Raw genomic sequence first — 27423 nt, forward strand, 5'->3', positions numbered from 1 at the left:
GAAACTTTAAAGTGTGCGTGTGGGTGTGAATGTGTTTGGCTGTGTATGTATGTGGCCCTGCGACAGACTGGCTTTCTATCCAGGGTGTACCCCACCTCATGCCCTATGACTGCTGGGATAGGTTCCAGCCCCTCCGAGACCCTTAATTGGAGTAAGCAGTTGAAGGTGAGTGAGTGAGTGAAAAACTGGATGGATGGAAATTGAGTTTACTTGGAAAATTGCCTCACTTTCCTCAAGTTAATTATGAAGTAAAACACCACATTAACTGAATACACTTGAATGGATTTGGACTTTATTTAAAAGTTTACTTGGGGAAAATGAGTCAGCCTCCGGATGTTTTTCAAGTAAATTCAAGATGTGAGACATTCTAGCATAAGGATATGGCCTATAATAGTGATTTTTGCATCACACCAAGCCCAAGCTTTGTGATCCAATCCTCAACAATGTGTTGACAGCACTGGCATTTTGTATTACTAGAAATAACACCTCAAAGTAGTGCATGCATCTGAAATCCCTGCAGCAACAAAACCTGTGAGGAAGAGCAATCACCAAAATGGCACTACAAGAAGTGCTGCTATGTAATGTCCAAATCCACTATGTGTCAGGCAGTGGTGGGCACTGTTCAGCTAATCCGATAACCGATAATTATCGAAGCTAATGTTTTTGTTAGCGGATTAGCTTTTCAGATAAGTTTTAAAACCATCATCGGGCCAATTATCTTCCGATCAATTTAGTTCTGATAACTTTAGGTCCGCTAACATTTTATTTTTTGCCGGTAAAGTGAGCAAAGTTTAACAGTCAAAATCAAACATTTTAATGCCTCTCATGTGTAGATCAGTGGTTTATGGCGGACTGTCGCTTGCTGATGATGTCATCATTAAGTGCAAGATATGATTGGCCGGCAGATTGGCCGGAGCATTGTGGGTAGTGTAGTTCCAACCTGGTCTCGCACGAAAAAAAAAATGTGAGACTGGGCTGGTAGTTCAGGTTCACTTTGGACATTACACTGTTACCCTCTGCTCGACACAAACAAAACTGACTAATTTTAACATTATTTTATTTTATTTCTTTTTGGCACGGGATAATTTAATCGCCAAGACTTGGTGGGAGAGAGGAGATCTCACGGCGCAGCTGTGAGGGACTTTTCTTCACTGTTTACACACCGTTTTGGATAATCAGGATGCTTTATGTGGAATATTTTCTTCAGAATTTAATGAATCCCACTGAAATTAACAGGTAAGAATTTATATTTACTACGTGTCTTTTACTCTGCCAATCAATGCATTAATGGACGTATTTCAATTGTTTAAGCTTGCAGGGTTTAAAGCGTGTGAAAACAGCAGCAGCTTTAACGTAAATGACGGTGTATATAATCCTGAGATAAACTGTCACTTCTTGCTTTTGAAAGATGATGACAGTGTTTGGGATTTTATTTTTTTATTCATTCATTTATCATGCATTCTTTTTGTGTTTGTGATCCCAGAATTTACCCAGCAGCACCTGTGCCGCCTAAAGTGAAACTGGTTTATCAGAAGCCGACAGTGTAATGTGATGTGGCCGCGTCCAAATCAATACTAATAGTTATCGGTTATCTGTAATAAAGATAAATTTTTAGCAGTTTATCGGTTTAACAACATAAAAGATAACTTTTCAGTTATTGGATTAATGATCGTCGAAGCTAACGTTTTTAGCTTTAGGTTAGCTGTGCCCACCACTGATGCCAGGATCTTTGATATGTCAAAATGTACATGTCAACCAGGAAGCAATAAAACACCATATTTTGAATCATGCAAATATTCCTCAAAATGTCAAAATATAACCAACTTTTCCATGACACAAGAATCACAAAATGTATTCAATCAGACTCTCTGACATAGTGTTACTAAGAGTAATATCCAGAGGACTGTCAGACATGTATGTCTTATCCAGACAAGACCTGTGATACTGACACGTACTTCAGAATACCACAATCTACAACTGAACAAGGGTCCTGAATTTTAATTAATTTAATTTAATTAGCTTATAATGCGCCAAATCACAGCAAAAGCCGTCTCAGGGCGCCTTACATAAAACAAGTCAACATAAAATTGAATAAATAATTAAAAATGAATAAAAAAATTCAAATACATAAATAAAAACAGAAGTAAAAGAATAAAACAAATAAAAATAAAAACTATCCATAAGAAAGAGAATTAAAAATAGGTTTTGAGTCTTGACTTAAAAATGTCCACGGACTCAGACTGCCTCACAGTTGCAGGAAGACTGTTCCACAGGGTGGGTGCACGATACAAAAAGGCTCTTTGACCTGCTGACTTCTTCTTCACCCTGGGAACACAGAGAAGTCCCGCATCCTGTGACCGCAAGGCCCGGGCCAGCACGTAGAGTTCCACCAGATCAGCCAGATAAGATGGCGTCAGTCCATGAACAACCTTATAAGTCAATAGCAAAACCTTAAAATCTGCTCTCACAGAGACAGGGAGCCAGAGCAAAGATCCCAAAATGGGTGTGATATGTTCAGACCTTCTGCTACGTGTCAGAAGTCTGGCGGCAGTGTTCTGAACCAGCTGAAGACCCCTAATGCTGGACTGTGGTAACCCTGAAAATAGAACATTACAATAATCTAGTCTAGAAGAAACAAAAACATGAATCAGGGTCTCAGCATCAGCCATGGACAGGATGGGGCGGATTCTCGCTATATTTCTCAGATGGAAAAAAGCAGTCCTAGTAACATCCCTGATGTGGAGGTCTAAAGACAATGTGGGATCAAAAATTACCCCAGGGTTCCTCATTTTGTCCGTATGATGTATGACACACGAACCCAGGCTGAGCGCCAGCTGGTCAAACTGATGCCGGTGTCTTGCTGGACCAAGAACCATCATTTCAGTCATATCAAAGTTTAAAAGTAGGAAGTTACTAGACATCCAACTTCTCACTGATAGAAGACAGTCCTCCAGGGATTTTATGGGAGTGAGATTTCCCGCAGTTATCGGCATGTACAACTGAGTATCATCAGCATAACAATGAAAGGCAATCCCAAAACTCTGCAGTATACGCCCAAGGGGTGCCACATACACTGAGAAAAGCAAGGGGCCTAAAACAGATCCCTGTGGAACCCAAAATCTCATGTCAGCAAGGTCAGAGGTAGTGCCATTATACAAGACACATTGAGAACGACTGGACAGATATGACGTCAACCAGGCAAGGGCACTTCCAGTAATCCCAAAAGATTCTCCAACTTATTGAGCAAAATATGATGATCCACGGTATCAAATGCAGCACTGAGATATAACAACACCAAAACCGTAGTGGTGTCTGAGTCCATTGCTCGCAGAAGATCATTCACTACTTTAGTGAGCGCTGTCTCTATGGAGTGATATTTCCTAAAAGCAGACTGCAGCGGCTCAAAAAGATCATTCTCAGTAAGGTGGTCTACGAGCTGCCGTGAAACCACCTTTTCTAAAATGTTGGAACAGAATGATAGATTTGATATCGGCCTGTTATTTTTCAGTACACTAGGGTCAAGATTAGATTTCTTAAGTAATGGTTTAATCACTGCTGATTTAAAACATTTCGGAACAGATTTAGAGGTTAATGACAGATTAATAATTTCCAGCACAGTCGGCCCAAGAGTGGGCCATAGGTCCTTAAACAATTTTGTTGGTATGGGATCAAATAAACAGGTTGTGGTTTTTTGTAGACGCCACAGGTTTTGTCAGCACACCCAATGAAATACTATTAAATTCTGTCAATCTAGGTAACACCTCAATGGTAGCGCCCACCTCCATAAGCAGGTTTTAATGGATGGGCCGAGGCATGCTGAGATATGCTCATCTTAATATCTTTTATTTTCTTCTCAAAATAATCCAAGAAATCCTGTGCTGAAAAGGGAGAACAACTAACAGGTGGCTGCCCATGAATAAGAAATGCGACCGTGTCAAACAAAAACTTTGAGTTATGTTTGTTTTTACTGATCAAATCAGAGTAATAGGTCCGCTTCGTGGCCAGTAGTGCATGCTTAATCTAAAATAGCATCCCGCCACACAAGGCGGAACACCTCTAATTTGGAACAACGCCATTTCCATTCCAAACTCTAGCCTTCTGCCTGAGGTCACGCAAATAATCATTGAACCAAGGTGACTGTGCCTTAGGAGGGCGTGACCTTAAAAGAGGAGGCGCAATCTTATCAAGTGTAGTTTCAAGCGTTAAATTTAGACTATCCGTGAGGCTGTCCACTGATTTAGCATTCTCCAGATTCAAAGCTAAAATATCAGGTAGTTTGGCCTCAAGTTCAGTCATAGTTGAGGGTTTAATACGAATGAATGGTCAGAGACTATAGATGCGATAGGCAAAATGTCAGTATTTGTGACAGCAAACCCACGTGCAAGAAACAGATCCAGGGTATTTCCACTAATGTGTGTTGGGTCCTGAATGCATTGCTGGAATCCTAAAGCATCCACAATTTGCATAAATGATTTGCTAAGGGGATCAGAGGGCTTATTTATATGAATGTTAAAGTCACCAGTAATCAAAATGTTATCTGCACTAGTTGACAAACTAGAGATGAACGCACTAAATTCATCTAAGAAATCAGAATATGGGCCAGGGGGCCTATAAACAGTGACAAAATAACATAGCTGAGCTCCAGTTTTATGACCTTGACAGTACTTAGCATCATGGGCATAACGGAGAGTCAGATGTTCAAAGGAATTATATTTGTGACCCCCAACAGCTAATAAAGAAAACCTAGATTTGGAAATAAAAGCCACACCCCCGCCTTGCTTCACACCATGAGACACGTGACTAAATGTGTATGCTGGTGGACAGGCCTCATTCAGAGGAAGGAGAGTTGTGGGTTTGAGCCAGGTTTCACACAAGCCAATCATATCTAAATGATGATCCATGATTAAATTATTAATCAACAATGATTTCGAGGACAGTGATCTGATGTTCAGGAGACCCAGGGTAAGGACCTCAGTGGGGATGACAGTCTCACTGTTCGGAACCCAGCAAAGCAAGCCCAGGTTCCGAGAGCACCACTGGCGCACATCAATCCGGTGCGAAGACGTGGACGGCCGGGCCGACAGTCCTCAGAGCCGACCAGTGGCACCACACAGGCTCTAACCGGATCCACAAGGCGCCAGGGCAGCACAGATCCTGCCAGAATTCTGTGCACAGCTCATCCGGAAGCCAAACAGCAGACCAAACAGAGCTTCAGCTTCACCAGACGTCCACTTCGTCTCCCGCGGCGATGACTGCGCTTTCGGCCGAAAGGCAGCACAGGAGCACAGCACAGAAAAGCCGGTACCTCCAATAAAAATGGGGGCGGAAAGTTCTGTCCACCTGCCGATAACCACACCACACCACGTACCGGAGGCTGGAGATCCAGCAGAGTTTGGCGATCATACACCCGCAATGCCTCTGACTCAAAAACAGCATAAATTAAAAACAATAAAATAACAAACAGACTGGAGAGCAGCAGATGAGCAGCCAGACACAAAGGCGCCATCTTGGCACTCCCTTCATGGGCCTTTGAGGTCAAGGGTCAACAAGGGTCCTGAAGCCATGAAAAGTTCAGAACTTTACCCAGAAACATGGGGAAGAAGAAAACATTTTGAGAATTATAATATATTATAAAGCCTTATGTAAATGCATTCATTCATTCATTTTCTATCCCCACCAGTTACGGGTAACATGGAAGCAGGAGCCGATTGCAGTCATTGGGTGACACGTGGGGTACACCCTGGACAGGATGCAGGGCCACATACAGACAGAGAAAAGATATAAAAAAAACTTCCATGCATCAAACTGTTTTTCAACTGTCACAATTGCAACAACTGAAAGGCACACTTAGATATATGTAGCCTCCAATTCAAACCAAGTAGATCCATGCAATTTAATTTATTTAATTTCATTACATATATATATATATATATATATATATATATATATATATATAATGACGCTCAGGAATGGTAGCCGGTGCAACATTTCTTGTGGCGCTGACCACAGAACCTGGTAAGACGGAGGAGGAACCAGGTCCGGAACCACCCCACAGTACCCGGAACCTCCAAGCAACACAAGCACTCCTTGGAGTGAAGGGACTGCAATTCAAGAGAGCCATCAAGAATACACTGGAGACCGCAGAGAGGGCCTCAAGGTGGCTGTGGATCCGCAGGGGGGATCCGTGGAACAACGCGCCACTTGGACACAAGTCGGGGACTGATTACCCCCGGTTGGGTCGCCCAGGAGAGGGTGTATGAAGATCAAAGACCCGAAACACCCTATGACCCTGGGTTCTTCACTGATGACGTGTCCAAGTATCACCGAAAGGTGTATTCAACTCCTATCCAACCTGGCTTTGCCAATGACTTCCAGGAAAGTCTGGATGACACCCACGAATAGAGTGGTGACGGCTGGAGAGACAGCGGACAGCTCGGAGAGACGGCAGCCGGGGCAGGAAGGGCCAACCCCCCAACCTGCGGCTCCTGAGAGGGAGCACCCAACTACTTAGCTACGAAGAACCCCGAAGAAAGATACCCCCAGGGATGCCAGAGAGGGGGGGAGCATGAGCATCCCAACCAGACGGAATTTCTGGTGATGACCCAAGCAAATGGACAACGGATTACGAATGCAGTCTGTATTTGTGGCAAAATCTGCAAGAACCACAAAGGCCTGAAGATCAGGCAAAGATGGCCTGCCACAGGAGGAACCAAGTGGAGCAATGCTCAGTAATGGTAGCCGGTGCAACATTTCTTGTGGCACCGACCGCAGAACCTGGTAAGACGGAGGAGGAACCAGGTCCGGAACCACCCCACAGTACCCGGAACATCCAAGCAACACGAGTCCCCACCCCAAGCAGGAAATCGGAACATTGAAGGGTGACGTGGCCTGCCTCGAACAACAAGGAGTGGTGAAAGCTGGGCGAGGATGTTGACAAGTGCCTGGAAACCATCTTGAAGGGCAGCGTTGACCAAGAACTACCGGTGATGACCCAAGCAATTGGACAACAGATCACGAATGCAGTCTGTATTTGCGGCAAAGTCTGTAGGCCTGAAGATCCACCAGGCAAAGATGACCTGCCACAGGAGGAACCAAGTGGAGCAACGCTCAGGAACAGTAGCCGGTGCAACATCTCTTGTGGTGCCGACCGGAGAGCCTGGTAAGACGGAGGAGGAGCCAGGTCCGGAATCACCCCATAGTACCCGGAACCTCCAAGCAACACAAGTCCCCACCCCAAGCAGGAAATCGGAACATCGAAGGGTGATGTGGCCTGCCGCAAACAACAAGGAGTGGCGAAAGCTGGACGAGGATGTTGACAAGAGCCTGGAAACCATCTTGAAGGGCAGTGCCGACCAGAAACTCCAGACTATGTGTACCACCATAATGAACATGGGAGCAGAGCGATTCGGTGTTGAGCAGAGGCAAGGGGCAAAATCCAGCGAAGCTCAACCATCGAGAAGCAAAGACCATTCAGCTGAGACAAGAGCTAAAATCCCTGAGACGTCAGTTCAAGGCAGCTAAGGAGGAGGAGAAAACAGCTCTGTCAGAACTCACAAACATCATAAGTTTCTCTGTGAATTTTCAGACCTTTTGTCTGACTTAGTGCTTAGCTCAGATAAGATAATTATAGTGGGCGATTTTAACATCCACATAGATGCTGAGAATGACAGCCTCAACACTGCATTTAATCTATTATTAGACTCTACTGGCTTTGCTCAAAATGTAAATGAGTCCACCCACCACTTTAATCATATCTTAGATCTTGTTCTGACTTATGGTATGGAAATAGAAGACTTAACAGTATTCCCTGAAAACTCCCTTCTGTCTGATCATTTCTTAATAACATTTACATTTACTCTGATGGACTACCCAGCAGTGGGGAATAAGTTTCATTACACTAGAAGTCTTTCAGAAAGCGCTGTAACTAGGTTTAAGGATATGATTCCTTCTTTATGTTCTCTAATGCCATATAACAACACAGTGCACAGTAGCTACCTAAACTCTGTAAGTGAGATAGAGTATCTCGTCAATAGTTTTACATCCTCATTGAAGACAACTTTGGATGCTGTAGCTCCTCTGAAAAAGAGAGCTTTAAATCAGAAGTGCCTGACTCCGTGGTATAACTCACAAACTCGTAGCTTAAAGCAGATAACCCGTAATTTAGAAGATCTTCACTTAGCCTGGAAAAAGAGTCTGTTGCTCTATAAAAAAGCCCTCCATAAAGCTAGGACATCTTTCTACTCATCACTAATTGAAGAAAATAAGAACAACCCCAGGTTTCTTTTCAGCACTGTAGCCAGGCTGACAAAGAGTCAGAGCTCTATTGAGCTGAGTATTCCATTAACTTTAACTAGTAATGACTTCATGACTTTCTTTGCTAACAAAATTTTAACTATTAGAGAAAAAATTACTCATAACCATCCCAAAGACGTATCGTTATCTTTGGCTGCTTTCAGTGATGCCGGTATTTGGTTAGACTCTTTCTCTCCGATTGTTCTGTCTGAGTTATTTTCATTAGTTACTTCATCCAAACCATCAACATGTTTATTAGACCCCATTCCTACCAGGCTGCTCAAGGAAGCCCTACCATTATTTAATGCTTCGATCTTAAATATGATCAATCTATCTTTGTTAGTTGGCTATGTACCACAGGCTTTTAAGGTGGCAGTAATTAAACCATTACTTAAAAAGCCATCACTTGACCCAGCTATCTTAGCTAATTATAGGCCAATCTCCAACCTTCCTTTTCTCTCAAAAATTCTTGAAAGGGTAGTTGTATAACAGCTAACTGATCATCTGCAGAGGAATGGTCTATTTGAAGAGTTTCAGTCAGGTTTTAGAATTCATCATAGTACAGAAACAGCATTAGTGAAGGTTACAAATGATCTTCTCATGGCCTCGGACAGTGGACTCTTCTCTGTGCTTGTTCTGTTAGACCTCAGTGCTGCTTTTGATACTGTTGACCATAAAATTTTATTACAGAGATTAGAGCATGCCGTAGGTATTAAAGGCACTGCGCTGCGGTGGTTTGAATCATATTTGTCTAATAGATTACAATTTGTTCATGTAAATGGGGAATCTTCTTCACAGACTAAAGTTAATTATGGAGTTCCACAAGGTTCTGTGCTAGGACCAATTTTATTCACTTTATACATGCTTCCCTTAGGCAGTATTATTAGACGGTATTGCTTAAATTTTCATTGTTACGCAGATGATACCCAGCTTTATCTATCCATGAAGCCAGAGGACACACACCAATTAGCTAAACTGCAGGATTGTCTTACAGACATAAAGACATGGATGATCTCTAATTTCCTGCTTCTAAACTCAGATAAAACTGAAGTTATTGTACTTGGCCCCACAAATCTTAGAAACATGGTGTCTAACCAGATCCTTACTCTGGATGGCATTACCCTGACCTCTAGTAATACTGTGAGAAATCTTGGAGTCATTTTTGATCAGGATATAATATGTAGGACTGCTTTTTTGCATTTACGCAATATCTCTAAAATTAGAAAGGTCTTGTCTCAGAGTGATGCTGAAAAACTAATTCATGCATTTATTTCCTCTAGGCTGGACTATTGTAATTCATTATTATCAGGTTGTCCTAAAAGTTCCCTAAAAAGCCTTCAGTTAATTCAAAATGCTGCAGCTAGAGTACTAACGGGGACTAGAAGGAGAGAGCATATCTCACCCATATTGGCCTCTCTTCATTGGCTTCCTGTTAATTCTAGAAGAGAATTTAAAATTCTTCTTCTTACTTATAAGGTTTTGAATAATCAGGTCCCATCTTATCTTAGGGACCTCGTAGTACCATATCACCCCAATAGAGCGCTTCGCTCTCAGACTGCAGGCTTACTTGTAGTTCCTAGGGTTTGTAAGAGTAGAATGGGAGGCAGAGCCTTCAGCTTTCAGGCTCCTCTCCTGTGGAACCAGCTCCCAATTCAGATCAGGGAGACAGACACCCTCTCTACTTTTAAGATTAGGCTTAAAACTTTCCTTTTTGCTAAAGCTTATAGTTAGGGCTGGATCAGGTGACCCTGAACCATCCCTTAGTTATGCTGCTATAGACGTAGACTGCTGGGGGGTTCCCATGATGCACTGTTTCTTTCTCTTTTTGCTCTGTATGCACCACTCTGCATTTAATCATTAGTGATCGATCTCTGCTCCCCTCCACAGCATGTCTTTTTCCTGGTTCTCTCCCTCAGCCCCAACCAGTCCCAGCAGAAGACTGCCCCTCCCTGAGCCTTGTTCTGCTGGAGGTTTCTTCCTGTTAAAAGGGAGTTTTTCCTTCCCACTGTAGCCAAGTGCTTGCTCACAGGGGGTCGTTTTGACCGTTGGGGTTTTACATAATTATTGTATGGCCTTGCCTTACAATATAAGGTGCCTTGGGGCAACTGTTTGTTGTGATTTGGCGCTATATAAAAAAAAATTGATTGATTGAATTGATTGATAAGGAAGAGGCTCATCTCACTGAGGAGGGCGGAATGGCATAGAAGGAAGGGCAAGGAAACAGCTCGGAAACGCAGTGCTTTCAAAAGCAATCCCTTCGGTTTCACCAAGAAGCTTCTGGGCCAGCCGAAGTGGCCAGCTCACTTGCCCCGTTAAGGAGATCAACCATCATCTCCATGCCACCTTCAGTGACACCCTGAGAGACCACGATCTCAGGCCCTGCAGAGAACTGGTGGCGCCACCAGAACCAGCGCTCAATTCAACTGCTCTGAACCCACTATGAGAGAGGTAAAAGAAGCTGTCAGAGCTGCACGATCTAGCTCTGCTCCCGGCCCCAGCGGCGTACCCTACAAAGTTTATAAACAGTGTCCATGGCTCCTTGGACGTCTCTGAAAGATCTTGAAGGTGATCTGGTGGAGAGGGAAAGTAGTAACCCAGTGGAGGTATGCCGAGGGCGTCTGGATACCGAAAGAAGAGGACTGTTGCAGCATAGAGCAGTTCCGGATCATCTAGCTGCTCAGTGTGGAGAGCAAGATATTCTTTAAAATCGTGTCCCAACGGCTGACAGATTTTCTTTTGAAGAACAACTACCTCGACACCTCAGTACAGAAGGGGGAGTCCCTGGAATACCTGGATGCCTAGAGCATGCAGGAGTGGTGACGCAGCTGATCCGGGAGGCAAGGGAGAGCAAAGGAGATTTGGTAGCTCTCTGGCTGGATTTAGCCAACGCCTACGGTTCTATTCCACACAAGCTCGTCGAAACCGCACTGGCAAGACACCATGTTCCAGGCAAGATCCGTGGCCTCATTATGGACTACTACAACAACTTCAGCGCTCGAGTCTCTTCAGGCCAAGTAACATCTGCCTGGCACTGCCTCGAAAAGGGCATAATCACCGGCTGCACGATCTCAGTGCCACTCTTTTCGCTGGCCATGAACATGATCATCAAATCCGCTGAGGTCAAATGCAGAGGGGCCAAATCAAGATCTGGAACACGGCAGCCCCCCATAAGAGCCTTTATGGATGACTTGACAGTCATGACAACATTGGTGCCAGGGTGCAGGTGGCTCTTGCAGGGACTGGAACGGCTCATCCAGGGGACGAGGATGAGCTTTAAGCCCGCTAAGTCCAGGTCTCTGGTCCTGAAGAAAGGCAAGGTGACCGATCAGTTCTGCTTTGCCTTGGGAGGGACCAGAATCCCATCAGTGACTGAAAAACCTGTCAAGACCCTGGGAAAGGTCTTTGATAGCAACCTGAAGGATGTAGCAGCCATAAAACAGATCAAGTGCGACCTGGCAACCTGGCTCACCACCATCGATAAGTCTGGTCTCCCAGGGAAATTTAAAGCCTGGATCTACCAGCACAGAGTCCTGCCAAGGATACTCTGGCCCCTGCTGGTCTATGAGGTACCAATAACAACGGTAGAGGCACTGGAGAAGTCCATCAGCCAGTTTATCAGGAGATGGCTGGGGCTTCCTAGATCCTTGAGCAGCATCGCCCTGTATGGCCATTCTATCAAACTGCAGCTCCCTTTCAGTGGACTGACAGAGGAGTTCAAAGTCACCCGCTCCAGAGAGGCAATGTTGTACAGGGACTCCGCAGACGTCAAAGTCGCATCAGCAGGGATCCTCGTGAAGACCGGAAGAAAGTGGCAGGCTCAGGAGGCCATCACCAGAGCCGAAGCGCGACTGAGGCATAAGATGCTGGTGGAAAGGAGAAGCGTCAGCTGGTTCAGGATGTGATAAGAGCGGAGGAGGAGGAATATCGATACAGCAAGATGGTTGGCATGTCCAAGCAGGGAGCGTGGACTCGGTGGGAGCATGCAGAATCCCGCAAGATCACTTGGGCAGAGATGTGGAGAGCGGAGCCACTACGCATCAAGTTCCTCATCCAGTCAGTTTATGACGTCCTTCCGAGCCCGGCCAACCTGCACACCTGGGGCCTGGTCAATATTCATGATTGCAAGCTGTGCTAGAGAAGGGGCACCTTGGAGCATATTCTGAGCTGCTGTCCGAAGGCGCTAGGAGAGGGACGATACCGCTGGCGCCATGACCAAGTTTTAAGATCTCTGGCGGACGCCATTTGCATGGCGATCCAGCACAGCAAGACTCAGCCTACCCCCCAAACAGTTAATCTCTTTCATAAGACCGGGACAGAGGGCAAATCAACACCAGCCTAGCTCTTCAGGGGGCTCCTCACCATAGCATGCGACTGGAAACTCCAAGTTGATCTTGGCAGTCAGCTTAAGTTCCCAGATAACATCACAACCACTCTTCTCCGCCCAGACATGGTGTTAGCATCGGTGTCCACCAAGCAAGTGGTCCTAATATAACTGACTGTGACCTGGGAGGACCACATTGACGAGGCCAACGAGCGAAAGAAGGCTAAATATGCCGAGCTCATCTCTGATTGCCGGAACAATGGCTGGAAAGCCCGTTGTGAGCCTGTCGAGGTCGGGTGCCGTGGCTTCGCTGGCCATTCACTTGTGCGAACCCTCAAACTCCTTGGAGTGAAGGGACTGTAATTCAAGAGAGCCATCAAGAATACATTGGAGGCCGCAGAGAGGGCCTAAAGGTGGCTGTGGATCCACAGGGGGATCCGTGGAACAAAGCGCCACTTGGACACAAGTCGGGGACTGATCACCCCCGGCTGGGTCGCCCAGGAGAGGGTGTATGAAGATCAAAGACCCGAAACACCCTATGACCCTGGGTTCTAGCCTTCTGGTTAGAGAGTCCGACTCCCATGCCAGAGCTCGTGAGTTCACGTCCCGAGGGGAGCGAATGGGCAGAGTCATAACACAACGCAGAGTGCAGCCGCTACATATATATATATAGTGTGAAAATCCTGCGCAAAATTGAATTGAGTTCATCCAGTGAGTCATATTTTTTCAGTGCAAACAAAAAGATACAGAGGAAAGCTACAAGTGACTCTATGACAATATTCCTATGGCACAGGAAGCTACAGCAGCCAAATACTGCCTCGTCCCCTTTGCTCACATGGTTTGGCTCCGTCTGTCTTGGACCTGTGTTCCAAACTGAAATCCCACCTGTGTTACTGTTTTTGTAATGATGATGATGTTGTCTTGGCTGTCGATGTGTATTTGGGGGCACAAGAGAAAAGCTTGATCAGTGATGGATCTAGTTCCAGGAAGTTACAGAAATTAGTGCAAGAACAATCTTGACTGCGAAGCTGTTAACTTTGTCAAAAACCTTCATATGCTCAAATTATTGCAGCACAATACGCATGCAACACATTTATGTATGCTGAAGTATTTTCTTGCTTCATTTTCTTCTTTACCTCCCAAAGGACTCAAGATCATCGACTGTAGGCAAACGCTATTCATTCCTGCTGCTATGTTCCTGCTATCCAGTGCCAAAATAAGTTACATGTGATGAACATGATCCAGATTAATTCGTCTTGCTCACGTAATCAAAAGCAGTTTTGACGTTGCATTTTGTGTATATGAAGACAGGATTTGATATGCATTAATAGCTGATGAGAAAAAATTGCATTTTGTTGATAAAATTCAATAGAAGGTCTTGTTTTCACTTCATGTTTTTTGTTTCAGACTAAGGAAAGCCAGGAATATGCTTCATCCAGAAGAAGATGCAGACATACATACAAAATATTGTGCAGGAAATGATCTGAATGTGTCACTACAGAAGCTGATTTGCACAATGTCTGTATGTATGTGGGTGAATATTTGACCATAGATTGTGTATTTGACGGGGAATGTATGAAATGATGGTACAGAAGCTCTGTATCAAGGTCATAATGGCTACTTTTGCACAGGCAGTGAAATCAAAAATTGCACTCAGGTGCACACATAACCTATAAATTGGTTGTGTATAGAGACAAAATTGCACACACAAGCACAAATGGCCAAAGCCATAAGGCTGTATATAATCAACACTTAAACTCATCCTGTTTTCTTTCGTGTACACACTTGTACGCTCATATTTTCTCGCCATTTTGCCTCTCCTCAGAAGTAGCCCGCCCTCTATCTAAAGTGTGTTTTGCCAAAGGCAGAGTGCATTTCCATATATTTCCATTCGATATGAGGAGGTTCTCCATCCAGGGTTATGTTTTTTCTCGCCTGCTTCCTGCCTTTCCCCATCCTCCTTCTCTCCTTCTGCTCATCTCACCGCTTGCCTCTTTCCCGCGTTTCCATTCCCTGATCTATACAGTGGTTGCTTGAAGGTGGGTGGGGGGTAGGGTGGGGGGAATTGAAGCGGTGACACAAACAATTACTGAGCAACTTGCGGGGAGAGACATGCTCGCCTTTATCTAAGTGTAAAAAAAACGTGAGACGAATGTCAATGCAAGTGTGCAGTCGTAAATAATAGAAGTGCAAACTTGATCTCAATCATTCCCTTTACCTCAGAGTCTCTCTCTCTCTCTCTCTCTCTCCTGTTCATCTCTAATACACTACCACTGAGCCTCCTGTAAACGTCTATACTTTGTCTCTCCTTCGTTTTCCCTTCTACCTCATCCTTTCACTTTCTGACACATGCATGCTCACTCCTCTCACCTCTTCGTATATTCCTGCTGAATAATCAATTTTGGAGCTGGCTGATGTGACTCAAACACACGCACACACTCGCGCACAGACGCTGCCTTGAGACTGGATCGATACCCCTCTCTGTTCTGCTGAAGGAGGCATTGACATCATTCCTGGCCTCAGGCCAAACACACTCTTATCCTTCAGCGAGGGAGATGGTGGAAGAGGGAGAAGGGAGACGGGACCAGGAGGAGGAGAAGAGGAGCACTCCACCAAACATGCTTGTGTTTACATTTGTGTTACACAAATGAGGCTAATTGACAGACTTGAAGACTACTTTTTTGAAGGCATATCTTTGTCAAAGCCTAAAGACTGCACTTTCACAATATAAAAATAACATTTTAAAACAATGTGGGCTCCACGCCTTTATTTGGATCTGGCCCAAAATTTAATGGCCTCTCTTCCAGGCAGGGCCAACCCTTTTAACACAGTTTTGTGGACACTGATTCACACAGACCATAACTCTACACTGATACAGCTATTGTTCAAGCTGTAATGTTGAATTACACAGAAATTTACATTTTAAAACCCCGTTGTTCATCATGCAGAAAACAGTAAAGTACTTTCAATGATGGACCCTGTGGTGGTGTTCCCCTTAATTAATTTGATTTAGATATCATAATAAGACCATGCTTCTTGTTGTCGTAACTCATGGAATTTTCGGTAAGTGTGTGTGCATAGATGTCAGCTGAGAAAATCACTATTTCCATTTCCCAAAGTGCCACCTCTGAGAGGCAGAATTTTTTAATACTAAGAAGACATTGATGAGGGTGACAGATGGAGGACAGGGACATTTCGAACTGCCCAACTTGCAGGACTCAGGCTGTTGTGGCTTGACCTCATTTAGTCCACGGGCCTGCATCCAATGTTCACATAATCTTTATCAGCAACAGTGGCAAAGCAACTCCTACAACCTGGTCTCAGTATAAAATGGCCCACAAAAAATAAATAAGCAAATAAATAAACATGTAAACAACAAATAAAAATAAAGTATGATAAGAGTGACAGGTATAGCCTAATAGGGGTTAACAAATTATTACACAAGGTTCAAAATTAAATTAAAATGCTCCAATCATGTTGAAAAGTATACCACATTATTTGACTGATCAACAACATTCTAAAATCGTATAGTTTGTACTTTCTACTGTCTTGTAGAGTTTTGGGATGAAAACGGGGGAAAAAAAACACAAAGGCCATTTTCAGTTTGTTTAGGGGTAAAAAATTTAAGTGTTCCAATATGAGTAAAATTTAAGGAAATTACTGGTTGAGCTAATATAATTTTAAAAAGGAATAGTGCTGATGAGAGTGGACACATAGACACTTTTCCAGTGTTAATTGAACACTGTATTTGCTGTGTAAAATGAAACATTTTGTGCCAGCTTTCCAAAAAATTTTATTGTAATACCAAAACTACAATTTTAGTCTCTACATACTAGAAGGCATGTTGTGTCTCTTTTGTGACAGAATGACTAATTAATCAGAAAATTATTATTGTTATTATTATTATTATTATTTTAAATTGAGACATCTGAATATCAGTAACTTGCACTGTCCATACCTTACCAGAGCTGTGCATGGTGCTGAAGCCACATTTTATTGTTGTTTCATTTCAGATGTATTCTGTTCTGTTCTGACCATCAGAGCAATCAATGACATATGTAGACATTAATTTACAATATAAAAGGTAAACTAGAGTGTGGGTTTTATAATCAATAAAAGGCCAGCGAAACAGCAAAGTCTATCTGTCTCTGTCAGTCTAAACCAGCAAAATGGAGGAAAACCTTGTTTAGATAAAGACATTCAGTAGTTATTTAAAGTTATGTGTTTATATGAGTATGTATGTGGTGTTTGTTCCATCCATTTGAATCAGAAAACACTAATCATTTTTACAATAAAATTGAGGATGGCTATATGTATATATGTTTAGATGTGTATGTTGTAAGTGTGTATGTATATTTAGATATGTGGGTTTGAGAAGATGCTTTATTTGTTATATTATAGTTCATATTTTGCGTTATAATTAATTCGAGAGATGTGCGTGCGAGATGCGCGAACGACATGTGCGAGATGCGTGTGCGAGATGCGCGCGAACGAACCAACTGTGAGTAAATGTCAAGATGTCTGGAGTTATACTTGATGTGGACATGCCCTGTCAATCAGTCTGTGAGCAGGACTTTTATGGACTGTATTTAAACACATTTGTGAGAGAAGACTGAGGAGCTGCTGTAGCCAGCAGCATTTTTTTTTCTGTGCCTTTTTTTTACTGACGATGCACGACGCAACTCGAAGCGGCCAAAGTAGGCATTGTATCGCATTATCTGACTGGTCGTTATCGATAGAAGGCGTTGCTCGATTGGCTAGCACTACGCTGCACGCGAGGTGTACTTGGCTCCACCAGCGGTCAACTCAGCATGTGGTACAGCTCAGAAAGTGACGAATGGGCCAATCAGAAGTTGGCAAAATCACATACCATATAATAACTTTTAGTATTGACTCGATACACTGTCAGCTACTGATAAGCCAGTTCCGAGTTTAAGCATCGCCGAGGCTTCTGAGTAAAATCAAATGCAATCAAAAAACCCAAATGAATAATGAGCCAGAGCTTCTGTCTTATGCACTCTACCCGCTGCTGCCCCCCCACCCCAAAAAGTGTCATTTACTTTCCACATACAACAACACAGACATGTGGCAGGAGACATGAAACGCAAAGCACTTTTTTTAGCGGAACTACATTTAGTGGAAGCTAATTGGTCCACTGATGGTTTTCAACATTAGCTGAAAAGCTAATCCGCTAACAAAAAAGTTATCTTCGCTAATTAGCACTTACTGGATTAGCGGAGCTGTGCCCACCACTGTTTATTAATAATCAAGAAGTTAATTACACTCAACAAAAATATAAACGCAACACTTTTGGTTTTGCTCCCATTTTGTATGAGATGAACTCAAAGATCTAAAACTTTTTCCACATACACAATATCACCATTTCCCTCAAATATTGTTCACAAACCAGACTAAATCTGTGATAGTGAGCACTTCTCCTTTGCTGAGATAATCCATCCCACCTCACAGGTGTGCCATATCAAGATGCTGATTAGACACCATAATTAGTGTACAGGTGTGCTTTAGACTGTCCACAATAAAAGGCCACTCTGAAAGGTGCAGTTTTGTTTTATTGGGGGGGGATACCAGTCAGTATCTGGTGTGACCACCATTTGCCTCATGCAGTGCAACACATCTCCTTCGCATAGAGTTGATCAGGTTGTCAGTTGTGGCCTGTGGAATGTTGGTCCACTCCTCTTCAATGGCTGTGCAAAGTTGCTGGATATTGGCAGGAACTGGTACACGCTGTCGTATACGCCGGTCCAGAGCATCCCAAACATGCTCAATGGGTGACATGTCCGGTGAGTATGCCGCCCATGCAAGAACTGGGACATTTTCAGCTTCCAAGAATTGTGTACAGATCCTTGCAACATGGAGCCGTGCATTATCCTGCTGCAACATGAGGTGATGTTCTTGGATGTATGGCACAACAATGGGCCTCAGGATCTCGTCACGGTATCTCTGTGCATTCAAAATGCCATCAATAAAATGCACCTGTGTTCTTCGTCCATAACAGACACCTGCCCATACCATAACCCCACCGCCACCATGGGCCACTCGATCCACAACATTAACATCAGAAAACCGCTCACCCACACGTCACCACACACGCTGTGTGCCATCTGCCCTGAACAGTGTGAACCGGGATTCATCCGTGAAGAGGACACCTCTCCAACGTGCCAAACGCCAGCGAATGTGAGCATTTGCCCACTTAAGCCGGTTACGACGACGAACTGGAGTCAGGTCGAGACCCCGAAGAGGACGACGAGCATGCAGATGAGCTTCCCTGAGACGGTTTCTGACAGTTTGTGCAGAAAGTCTTTGGTTATGCAAACCGATTGTTTCAGCAGCTGTCCGAGTGGCTGGTCTCAGACGATCTTGGAGGTGAACATGCTGGATGTGGAGGTCCTGGGCTGGTGTGGTTACACATGGTCTGCGGTTGTGAGGCTGGTTGGATGTACTGCCAAATTCTCTGAAACGCCTTTGGAGACGGCTTATGGTAGAGAAATGAACATTCAATACACAAGCAACAGCTCTGGTTGGCATTCCTGCTGTCAGCATGCCAATTGCAAATCTTGCGACATCTGTGGCATTGTGCTGTGTGATAAAACTGCACCTTTCAGAGTGGCCTTTTATTGTGGGCAGTCTAAGGCACACCTGTGCACTAATCATGGTGTCTAATCAGCATCTTGATATGGCACACCTGTGAGGGTGGGATGGATTATCTCAGCAAAGGAGAAGTGCTCACTATCACTGATTTAGACTGGTTTGTGAACAATATTTGAGGGAAATGGTGATATTGTGTATGTGGAAAAGTTTTGGATCTTTGAGTTCATCTCATACAAAATGGGAGCAAAACCAAAAGTGTTGCGTTTATATTTTTGTTGAGTATATATAATGTTGATGGTGGGCAGAGTTTGTCTTTTTGAACATTTAATACAGAATAAGGGGTATGACTCCAAAGCATTTCTGCTTCTTTCTGCTCCTTCTCAAGCAGTGTTTCCAGATTGGAAATATGCAACTATCGTACCAAAACCTCAAAATTATCGTATTTTGGGAGAAATTATCATACACAAACAAAACGCATACAACGTAGCTATTTTAGCGTTTTTTTTTTGTTTGTTTTGTTTTTTATTTCCAATGGTGACGGGGGTGGGCTAAGCTACGTATGTGCGCATGTGCAGCCAAAACAGTCTACATTACAGGTCAGTTGTCTCGGGCCCAGGGAGGGAGGGGCAGGGCCGAGAATTGGGAACTCATTACTTTGTATGGAGAGGGGGTGGGCTTTCAAATGACTTTGTCCCCGAGCCGGCCAAAGCAAGCAGCAGCCCTGTGTGTGGTGTGTCTTTGATGCCGCCTGAGTGCAACGCCTGCGAAATGATTCTTGGGTGTCAGAGAGAGATGCGTGTTTGGGCAACCAACTGAAATTATCGTACATTTTGGATTTTTTCCCATTATTGATCGTACATCGTACAGAGGGCAAAACTATCGTACAAATATGATAATTATCGTACATCTGGCAACACTGTTCTCAAGCATATTTCTTTTGTTTATTTTTGTTGTTATTGTTTCTTAATCAATACTATGTGTTGTTTTTGGTGCTTAAGTTTTCTTGCCTATTTCACAATGTATCTGTTCGAGAAAAAAAAATGTACGAAATAAAAGTGACATGTATTTTGTGGTTTTTATCTGGGAAGCATTTACAGTGACTGAATGGAAAACTTGCCAATATTTGACCTGTCCAGTCTATTTGATCATGAAGTTTGATAAATATGCAAAAACTGCAGACAAACAGCACGGTCACTGTGCTGTCAGTTGATGGAGGTAATTTTAATTTTCTAGACTGTTGTTAAATAAGTCACTTTTGATCATTTTGAAAATAAATCAAAACTAATTCAGATAATGCATCTTGATTTTAAAAATATGATTAAAAATGAAAGATATATGTCTTGTATGACTGACTGAACACAAATGCAGTTTGGCTTATAGGGGATTCCATTCATTATTTTGTATATAAAATTGTGATAAATATGATAAAAGAACTATTATCTGAATTCTGACCATACTGGCTACTGTTTAACATACATATAGGGTTGAATATTGGGCATTAAAAAGAAGATCAGTGAAAAGATTTCTGATGAGCAAATGTTTGATCTTCCTCTGATCTCCCTGTATATGTTGTATAAACTGTATACACTTTGAAGCACTTGGAAAAACTCTACGTTCTGCATTTTCTAGCTATCCGCTGCCGCTGCTGACTACACCCTGCTTTCCATTCCAGCTGAACTCAAATAATTCTACTGGGTGTTTCTCCTTGCCCTTGTTTTGGAGTATCAGTGGTGTGTTAAAACTACAAGAGCAGTGGTGATATTCTGAAAAACTCAAAATTTGTTATGGCCTCAGTGAGGCTTTTACATACCATCTTCAAGGTGTCTATGCTTGCCGTCAGTTGTTCATTGAAGCGTGCATTGATGTCTGGACCGGGGGGATGGGGGGAGCTTTCTGTGAGGAGCGCTGAGGCTTAAATTCTGCAGTCTGAACTCAGCTTAACTCTTCACAGTTCAAAGCAGGGTGATATCCAGCTTTGGGATGTCCTGACACAAAGATGTCCCATGCAAAATGTAAATTTACTATGAACTGTGTCACATCATTGAAAGGTGAAGATGTCTAGTCTTGTCCCTTTATCAAGATCTGCCCAAATATTTAACTGAACACCAGGTCAGACCCAATTCTTCCTTCAAATATCATGAAAAACAAGCTCAAGGTTTTGTAGTTATGCAAAAAAAAAAAAAAGAAGAAGAAGAAGAAAAAAAAAGAAGCAGCAAACCAACAAACAAATGCAGATGAAAACATAACCTACTTTGTGACGGTAACAACAAAATAAAATAAGTGAAGATTGTTAGTGCAGAGATACACAGCGACACATGAGACCATGAAGCAGTTTTTCTATTGTGACCTCTTACCTCTACTCCCTGGACTTTGAGCTTCATGTGATCTTCTCGGGTGGTCTTCCCATCTTTCCTTTTCTTCCAGCAATATCCATCTTTTCTGTACTTCACCTTCTTCCGGTTGTAGAGGATCATGGAGCCATTCTGAGGCCTGGAAGGATGGCCGAATAAAGAGTTATAAAGAGGCAAACCAATGAGAAGGAAGACAAGTTAGAAATGGAGACGTAGGCTCGGTTTCATAAAGCAGACTAATCTTTTAGTCTACTAAAACTTAGCTGAATAAGGTTAGTTGCCCAACATTAGCCATAATCTTCGTTTTACATCAAACGTTAGTCGATTTTCATGGGCATAGCAGCCTCGTGAGTGCCATTGCCAAGATACGCTACCAATGCACAAGAGTTTTGTTTACTTTCGGGTTGGTTGTCTAATAGAACCATGACCAGAATCGGGCCCAGAACAGAAGCATTCCCGGCCTCTGTGTCCGTATACATCTCCAATGGATTATTCTGGTCCCAGAGCACCCTCTCCCGCCACAAGACTCTCCTCCCTTCCAGCTCCATCAAGTGGTGGTCCATGATAGCTGCCATTTTTTTTTTTTTTTTTTTTTTTTGAGGTAAGACACTGAGGTTTTGCCCCTGAAAATACTCTGCGATCTGCAGATCTCTTAATCAGCTTCTTCTTCAACACTTCACTATTTTACAATAAAAAATATCATGGTTATAGCATTGGTAGGCATTTATTCTGAAAGTACTACTGTCCAAAAATAACTACCTATAAACACGGATTTGGAAATTACAATATATGTGTAAACAATGCCTGGAAAAATGTGCATTTCATAAACAAGTGAATGCTGAAACTCAGTGTTTTCTTTTTACTTTTTTTTAGTAGTTTTTCAACAAACACATACAAGAACAGAGATTTACATGCTGCACAAATGTCAAGGTCAGTCTCAAGTCTTTGCCGAGCTGATCCTGTCTTTGTTTTATTTAAACACAAAAAGTGACCAAAATTTTATTACATCTTAAATATTTGTTACATATGTAGTTTGACTGCAGCTAAATCAAAACTGCTAACTACTTCAGTTGTCTGAACTTATATGGTCTGGTCAGATGAGACCAAAACTGAACTCTTTGAATGCCATAATACATGTTCATGTTTGGAGGTCAAATTGCACTGAACATCAGCCTAAAGACACCATAACAACAGTGAAGCTTGGAGGTGGGAACATCATGGTGTGGGGCTGTTTTTCAGCAGATAACACTGGCAAACGTCATATAATTGAAGGAAGGATGAATGAAAAAATGTACCAAGACATTCTTGATAAAAATCTGCTGCCGTCTACCAGGATGATGAACATGAAACGAGGGTGTATATTTTAGCAAGACAAGGAAACTCTCAATTGGATTCAGAAAATGACAATAATGCTGCTAGAATGTCACAACCAATCACCTGATTTGAATGCAATAAAAAATCTATGGAAAGAATTAAGGGCCCCTTCACACATAGCACGAATAATTACGAATCAGGGCAAATCACCGCGAAACAGTCCAAATGAGCAAACCACAAAAACATTGAGCCGACGTCGGGAGGGATGCATGGTCAGGAAGGCGTGAATGATCCTGCTGCGATGGTTAGCATGCACAAACACAGTGCGAGCAGTTGGAATGTGTTGCACCACATTGCGCCGCTGCTGTGGAGAAACAAAATGAAAACCACACTGTTGTGTGGGCCGCCAGAAGAGGAGGTACTGCTGGCCCACCACCAGAGGGCGCCCTGCCTGAAGTGCGGGCTTCAGGCACGAGAGGGCGCTGCCGCCATGGACGCAGCCGCGGGTGACAGCTGTCGCTCATTACCTCTTGACAGCTGTCACCCATCTACTCAACATCATCTCACTCCATAAAGACCAGACGTCATCTCCACCTCGTTGCCGAGATATCATACTTCATTGGAGGTAATATCCTCAGCCGTTTTGTAATTGCAATATTTGTATATTGTGAGTGTTTGCAGGAGTACCAGTTCCTCTGTCGGTGGAAGCTGTGAGAGCGCTGAAGGCACTCTTTTCCCCTGAGGAATCTACAGTACTCTGCAAGTTATTGAGTGAGAGGTGGAGGTGGCATTCCCACCGTTGTTGTTACTGGGTGTACACACACCCACACTTGACTGTCTTTGTTCTTCGCCAGCAGTACCAGATCCGACAGTCGGGGACGGTGATCACCTGGGAATTCGGGACTTGGCGGCTCCAGTGTTCACCAGCTTCTGGGGCGGCGGAAATCGTGTGGTTCCGGCTCTTCTTAGGACAGACGTCTTCTATCCTCGAGCCTGCCCACACGTCACCTTTGTGTATTGACTGTTATGATATTCTGAGATTGTCTGTATGTTCGTTGTGCACATTCACAACATTAAAGTGTTATATTTTGGCTCATCTATTGACCGTTCATTTGCGCCCCCTGTTGTGGGTCCGTGTCACTACACTTTCCCAACACACACACCATATAAAACACCGCAATTTCCAATATTTAATCCCTCTTATCGAGCAGACAATACAAGTATGATCCCTCTGTGCCTCTGTATATGACCCATGGTCACAGTCATGAAATGACATGAATGAAGCAGTGCGCTCTTATTATGTCTTATTATGTCCAGCCGGCTATATAAATAATTAATACAGTCACCGGACACTGATAGATTAGATATTGGTGCATAATTACTGAAAATCAGTAGGTTGATATAAAATAAAAGGGACCCAATACAGAACCCTGCGGTCAAATAACACTGGCTAAATAAAAAATAAATGCCACATGCTGGATTCGAACCTGCAATTTATAAAAGCTCTGATTAACAGACAGAAGCTTTACCACTGCGCTACAATCACTGTCTTATAACAGAACAGCAAAATGCCTAAACTCAACAAGGAGATAAACGTATTTTTTTAGAAAGAGACATTAGATGATGTATAGAAGAGTAAGTTTTCAGCATCTTTAATTATGGTGAAAAAAATATTTAAAAAATAGTAACTGTCAAAACAGCGCTTGTTATGGCGTATTTTTGGTGACACAAGAATGAAAGTGGCGTATTTGTCACACTATTGGCTTGTCATAGTCCTGCAGCGTGGCCTTCACAGGACATGCATGTTGGGCTGCATGCTTATCCTGTGAGCAGCGGGGCCACAGGACAGACACCGCGACATGTGGAACAGAGCTCACGTGTGTGACATGACATTCAGATCACCTGGTGCATGTTCACATGATCACCTGGGACAGCCTGTCAATGTGCACGCTGTGCACTCACTTGCTGCAGCCCGTCGCAAAATCGATATATGTTTTTATGTATTACCACGTGAGGACAGCAAGCAGACGCGCACGTCATGGTGGACAGTTGTAAGGTCATCTCCTTCAGAATACGGTACGTGTTCCCCAGCTGTGACGTCCAGGACCGTAGATCTCAATAGCTGCTGCTGTTGGACCAGGGGGGCATGGCCTCCAACAACCTTTTAACTGTGATCATTCATTTTAGTTATTTGGCATGTAATTATGTATGTAGTAATTTTACTACGTATTTATATACCTGTCCTGGCTGTGGTCTCTGTGTTTTTAATGTGACACGTTGTGTGCACTGAGCCATCATTTGCAGCTGTCAGTGATTCTCTGGATGGCGATCAGCTGACAGGCGCCTCAATGTGCTGTGAGCGCTCAGACGTGGCTGGTCGCTCCCCATCTGTACATACATATCAGCATTTCATGCAATTGTGCCCCCCCCCCCCCGCACGCCAAGTGTTGCAGGGAGAGCCGACACACTGGCGCGCCACATGTGTTGCGGAGGGAGCCAACACACTGGCACGCCACATGTGTGTTGCTTTGCAACGCCACACTTGTCGGGGCACTTAGACAAATTTCCCAGCTCAAAAGTGATCGTCTGCTTGCAATTTTCGTGCTGACAGCGCGAATGGCCACACATTTTCTAAGTGCCCAGCCAGCGGTGTTGGATGTACGTGTGTGTCACCTGGAATTTGGCTGACATCTGCTGCGAGAGGGATCGAATGGGCTCTCACAGGGCATGTTCTGTCTTTCGGCCGCTAGTGTGTGTGAATAGTTGTAGCAACAGGTGTATGAGGCATTAGATTTTTCAGGAATGGCATGCAATTCCTCCTTCGTACACTAGTCAGCTTTAATCATGTTATGTGTGAAGGGGCCCTAAAGCTCAGAGTTCATAGAAGAGGTCCATTGCTTCAACATCTGAAGACTATTTGTGTGGAAAATCACATCTGAGCAAAGCCTGCGACTAGTTTCTCCATACAGGAGGTATCTTGAAGCTGCCATTACCAGTAAAGGGTTGTGTACAAACTATTGAGTAAATTTCAGCAACTGTGTTCAATATTTTTTCCGTGTCATTCCATTTTATTATTCATTAATTTCTGTACTTATTTGTTTTGGATAATTTGTATGTGTGGATTACTGGGTTGTTACTGACATCTGGTGAAAATTTCATGTTGGTAGAACCTTTAGAAATATATTTACTAAGAAAAATGGTGATGTTTTCAATACTTATTTTATCCGCTCTATAAGAAAGTCCCTGTCTCAGTATCTGGCTGATTACTTGTGTAATAGCCAGTGATGACAGCTCTTGCTGCATCTGTCACAATTGGAGTTATTCAACCTGTGATGTTTTTGAAAACAACTATTTATTAAACATTGATGATGTTGTGTGGGCCGCTGAAGAGGAGGTACTGCTGGCCCACCACCAGAGGGCATCCTGCCTGAATGGCAGGCTTCAGGCACGAGAGGGCGCCGCCGCCTCACAGGAGCAGCCGGGAGTGACAGCTGTCACTCATCAACAACCCATCAACACCATCCATAAAAGCCGGGCAGCAACTCCACCTCCCTGCCGAGATATTGTTCTACCTGCCAGGTAAAACTATCAGCCGTTTTTGGTGCCAAACGCACACAATTGTTCTGAATACTTTGCAGGCGTTCCTGATAACTATCCGCAGCTGGAGGCTGGGGTTGTGGATCATGAAGGAGATGACGTTCTTCGCTCCTCACACCAAACCGGATAAGTAGTCAGGCGCTGCACGTTTGTTGTTTCTGTGTTGGAGGTGGAGATTAACCACTAAGAAGGAACTGAACTTTGCTGACTGTTTTGCTGGGTGCGCACTCTCCCACCATACACTGTTTCTGCTTACTGCCAGCAGTACCAGATCTGACAGCTGGAGACGGTGGCCACCTGGGGACTCAGGACTTGGCGGCTCCAGTTTGTTCCAGATCCGTTGGCAGTGGAAATCGTGTGGGACCCGGCTCTTCTCTGGACAGATGTCTTCTAAACTCGAGCCTGCCCACAATACACCTTTGTATTATTGACTTTATTTACAGAACGTCGACGGGAGCGAGACGAAGGGCGTGGTCAGGCACGAGCCGTCCCTCTTCCTTCCGGGTCCGAAAGGGAGCCGTCTTCCCCACGCTCCACAGCCAGAGGGCTCCGTGTGGCAACAGCTCCCCCTGCTGACGTTGTTAGGGAAACGAACAGGGCCAAAACAAGATCAGATGACAGATTGAGGAAGCTGGCCCGCGAGGAGTGTTTTCTCTGCAGTTCAACGGAGCACTCACAGGAAAAACTGCCCCAAACGGTCAAAACAAATCAGCACGAATCCCAGTCACGATCCTGTGTGGGGATTTAACCCTTCACGCCCCAGCACTTGTGGACACGGGGTCGTAAGGGAATCTGTTGGATAGCAGATGGGCAAAGGAAGTAGGGCTCCCTCTAGTGGCCCTACCTTCATCATTGAAGGTACGGGCGCTAGATGGCACCCTTCTCCCTTTAATCACACACAAGACACAGCCAGTAACTCTGGTTGTGTCTGGGAATCAT

The 27423-nt window shown here is 43.8% G+C and overlaps 1 protein-coding gene across 1 annotated transcript in view; it reads right to left on the reverse strand.

Moving 5' to 3' along the window:
• Positions 1 to 27423, reverse strand: part of LOC117507190 (calmodulin-binding transcription activator 1-like) — a gene marked incomplete at its 5' end in the record, with an annotated part of 313536 nt that overhangs the window by 133996 nt on the left and 152117 nt on the right. The window contains one exon of the mRNA XM_034167003.1: positions 21577 to 21712. Coding sequence (XP_034022894.1) covers positions 21577 to 21712 — 136 coding nt within the window. The remainder of the gene's footprint in view (positions 1 to 21576; positions 21713 to 27423) is intronic.

Source organism: Thalassophryne amazonica, chromosome 3 (assembly GCF_902500255.1).
Source record: "Thalassophryne amazonica chromosome 3, fThaAma1.1, whole genome shotgun sequence".
Classification (NCBI taxonomy): Eukaryota; Metazoa; Chordata; class Actinopteri; order Batrachoidiformes; family Batrachoididae; genus Thalassophryne; species Thalassophryne amazonica.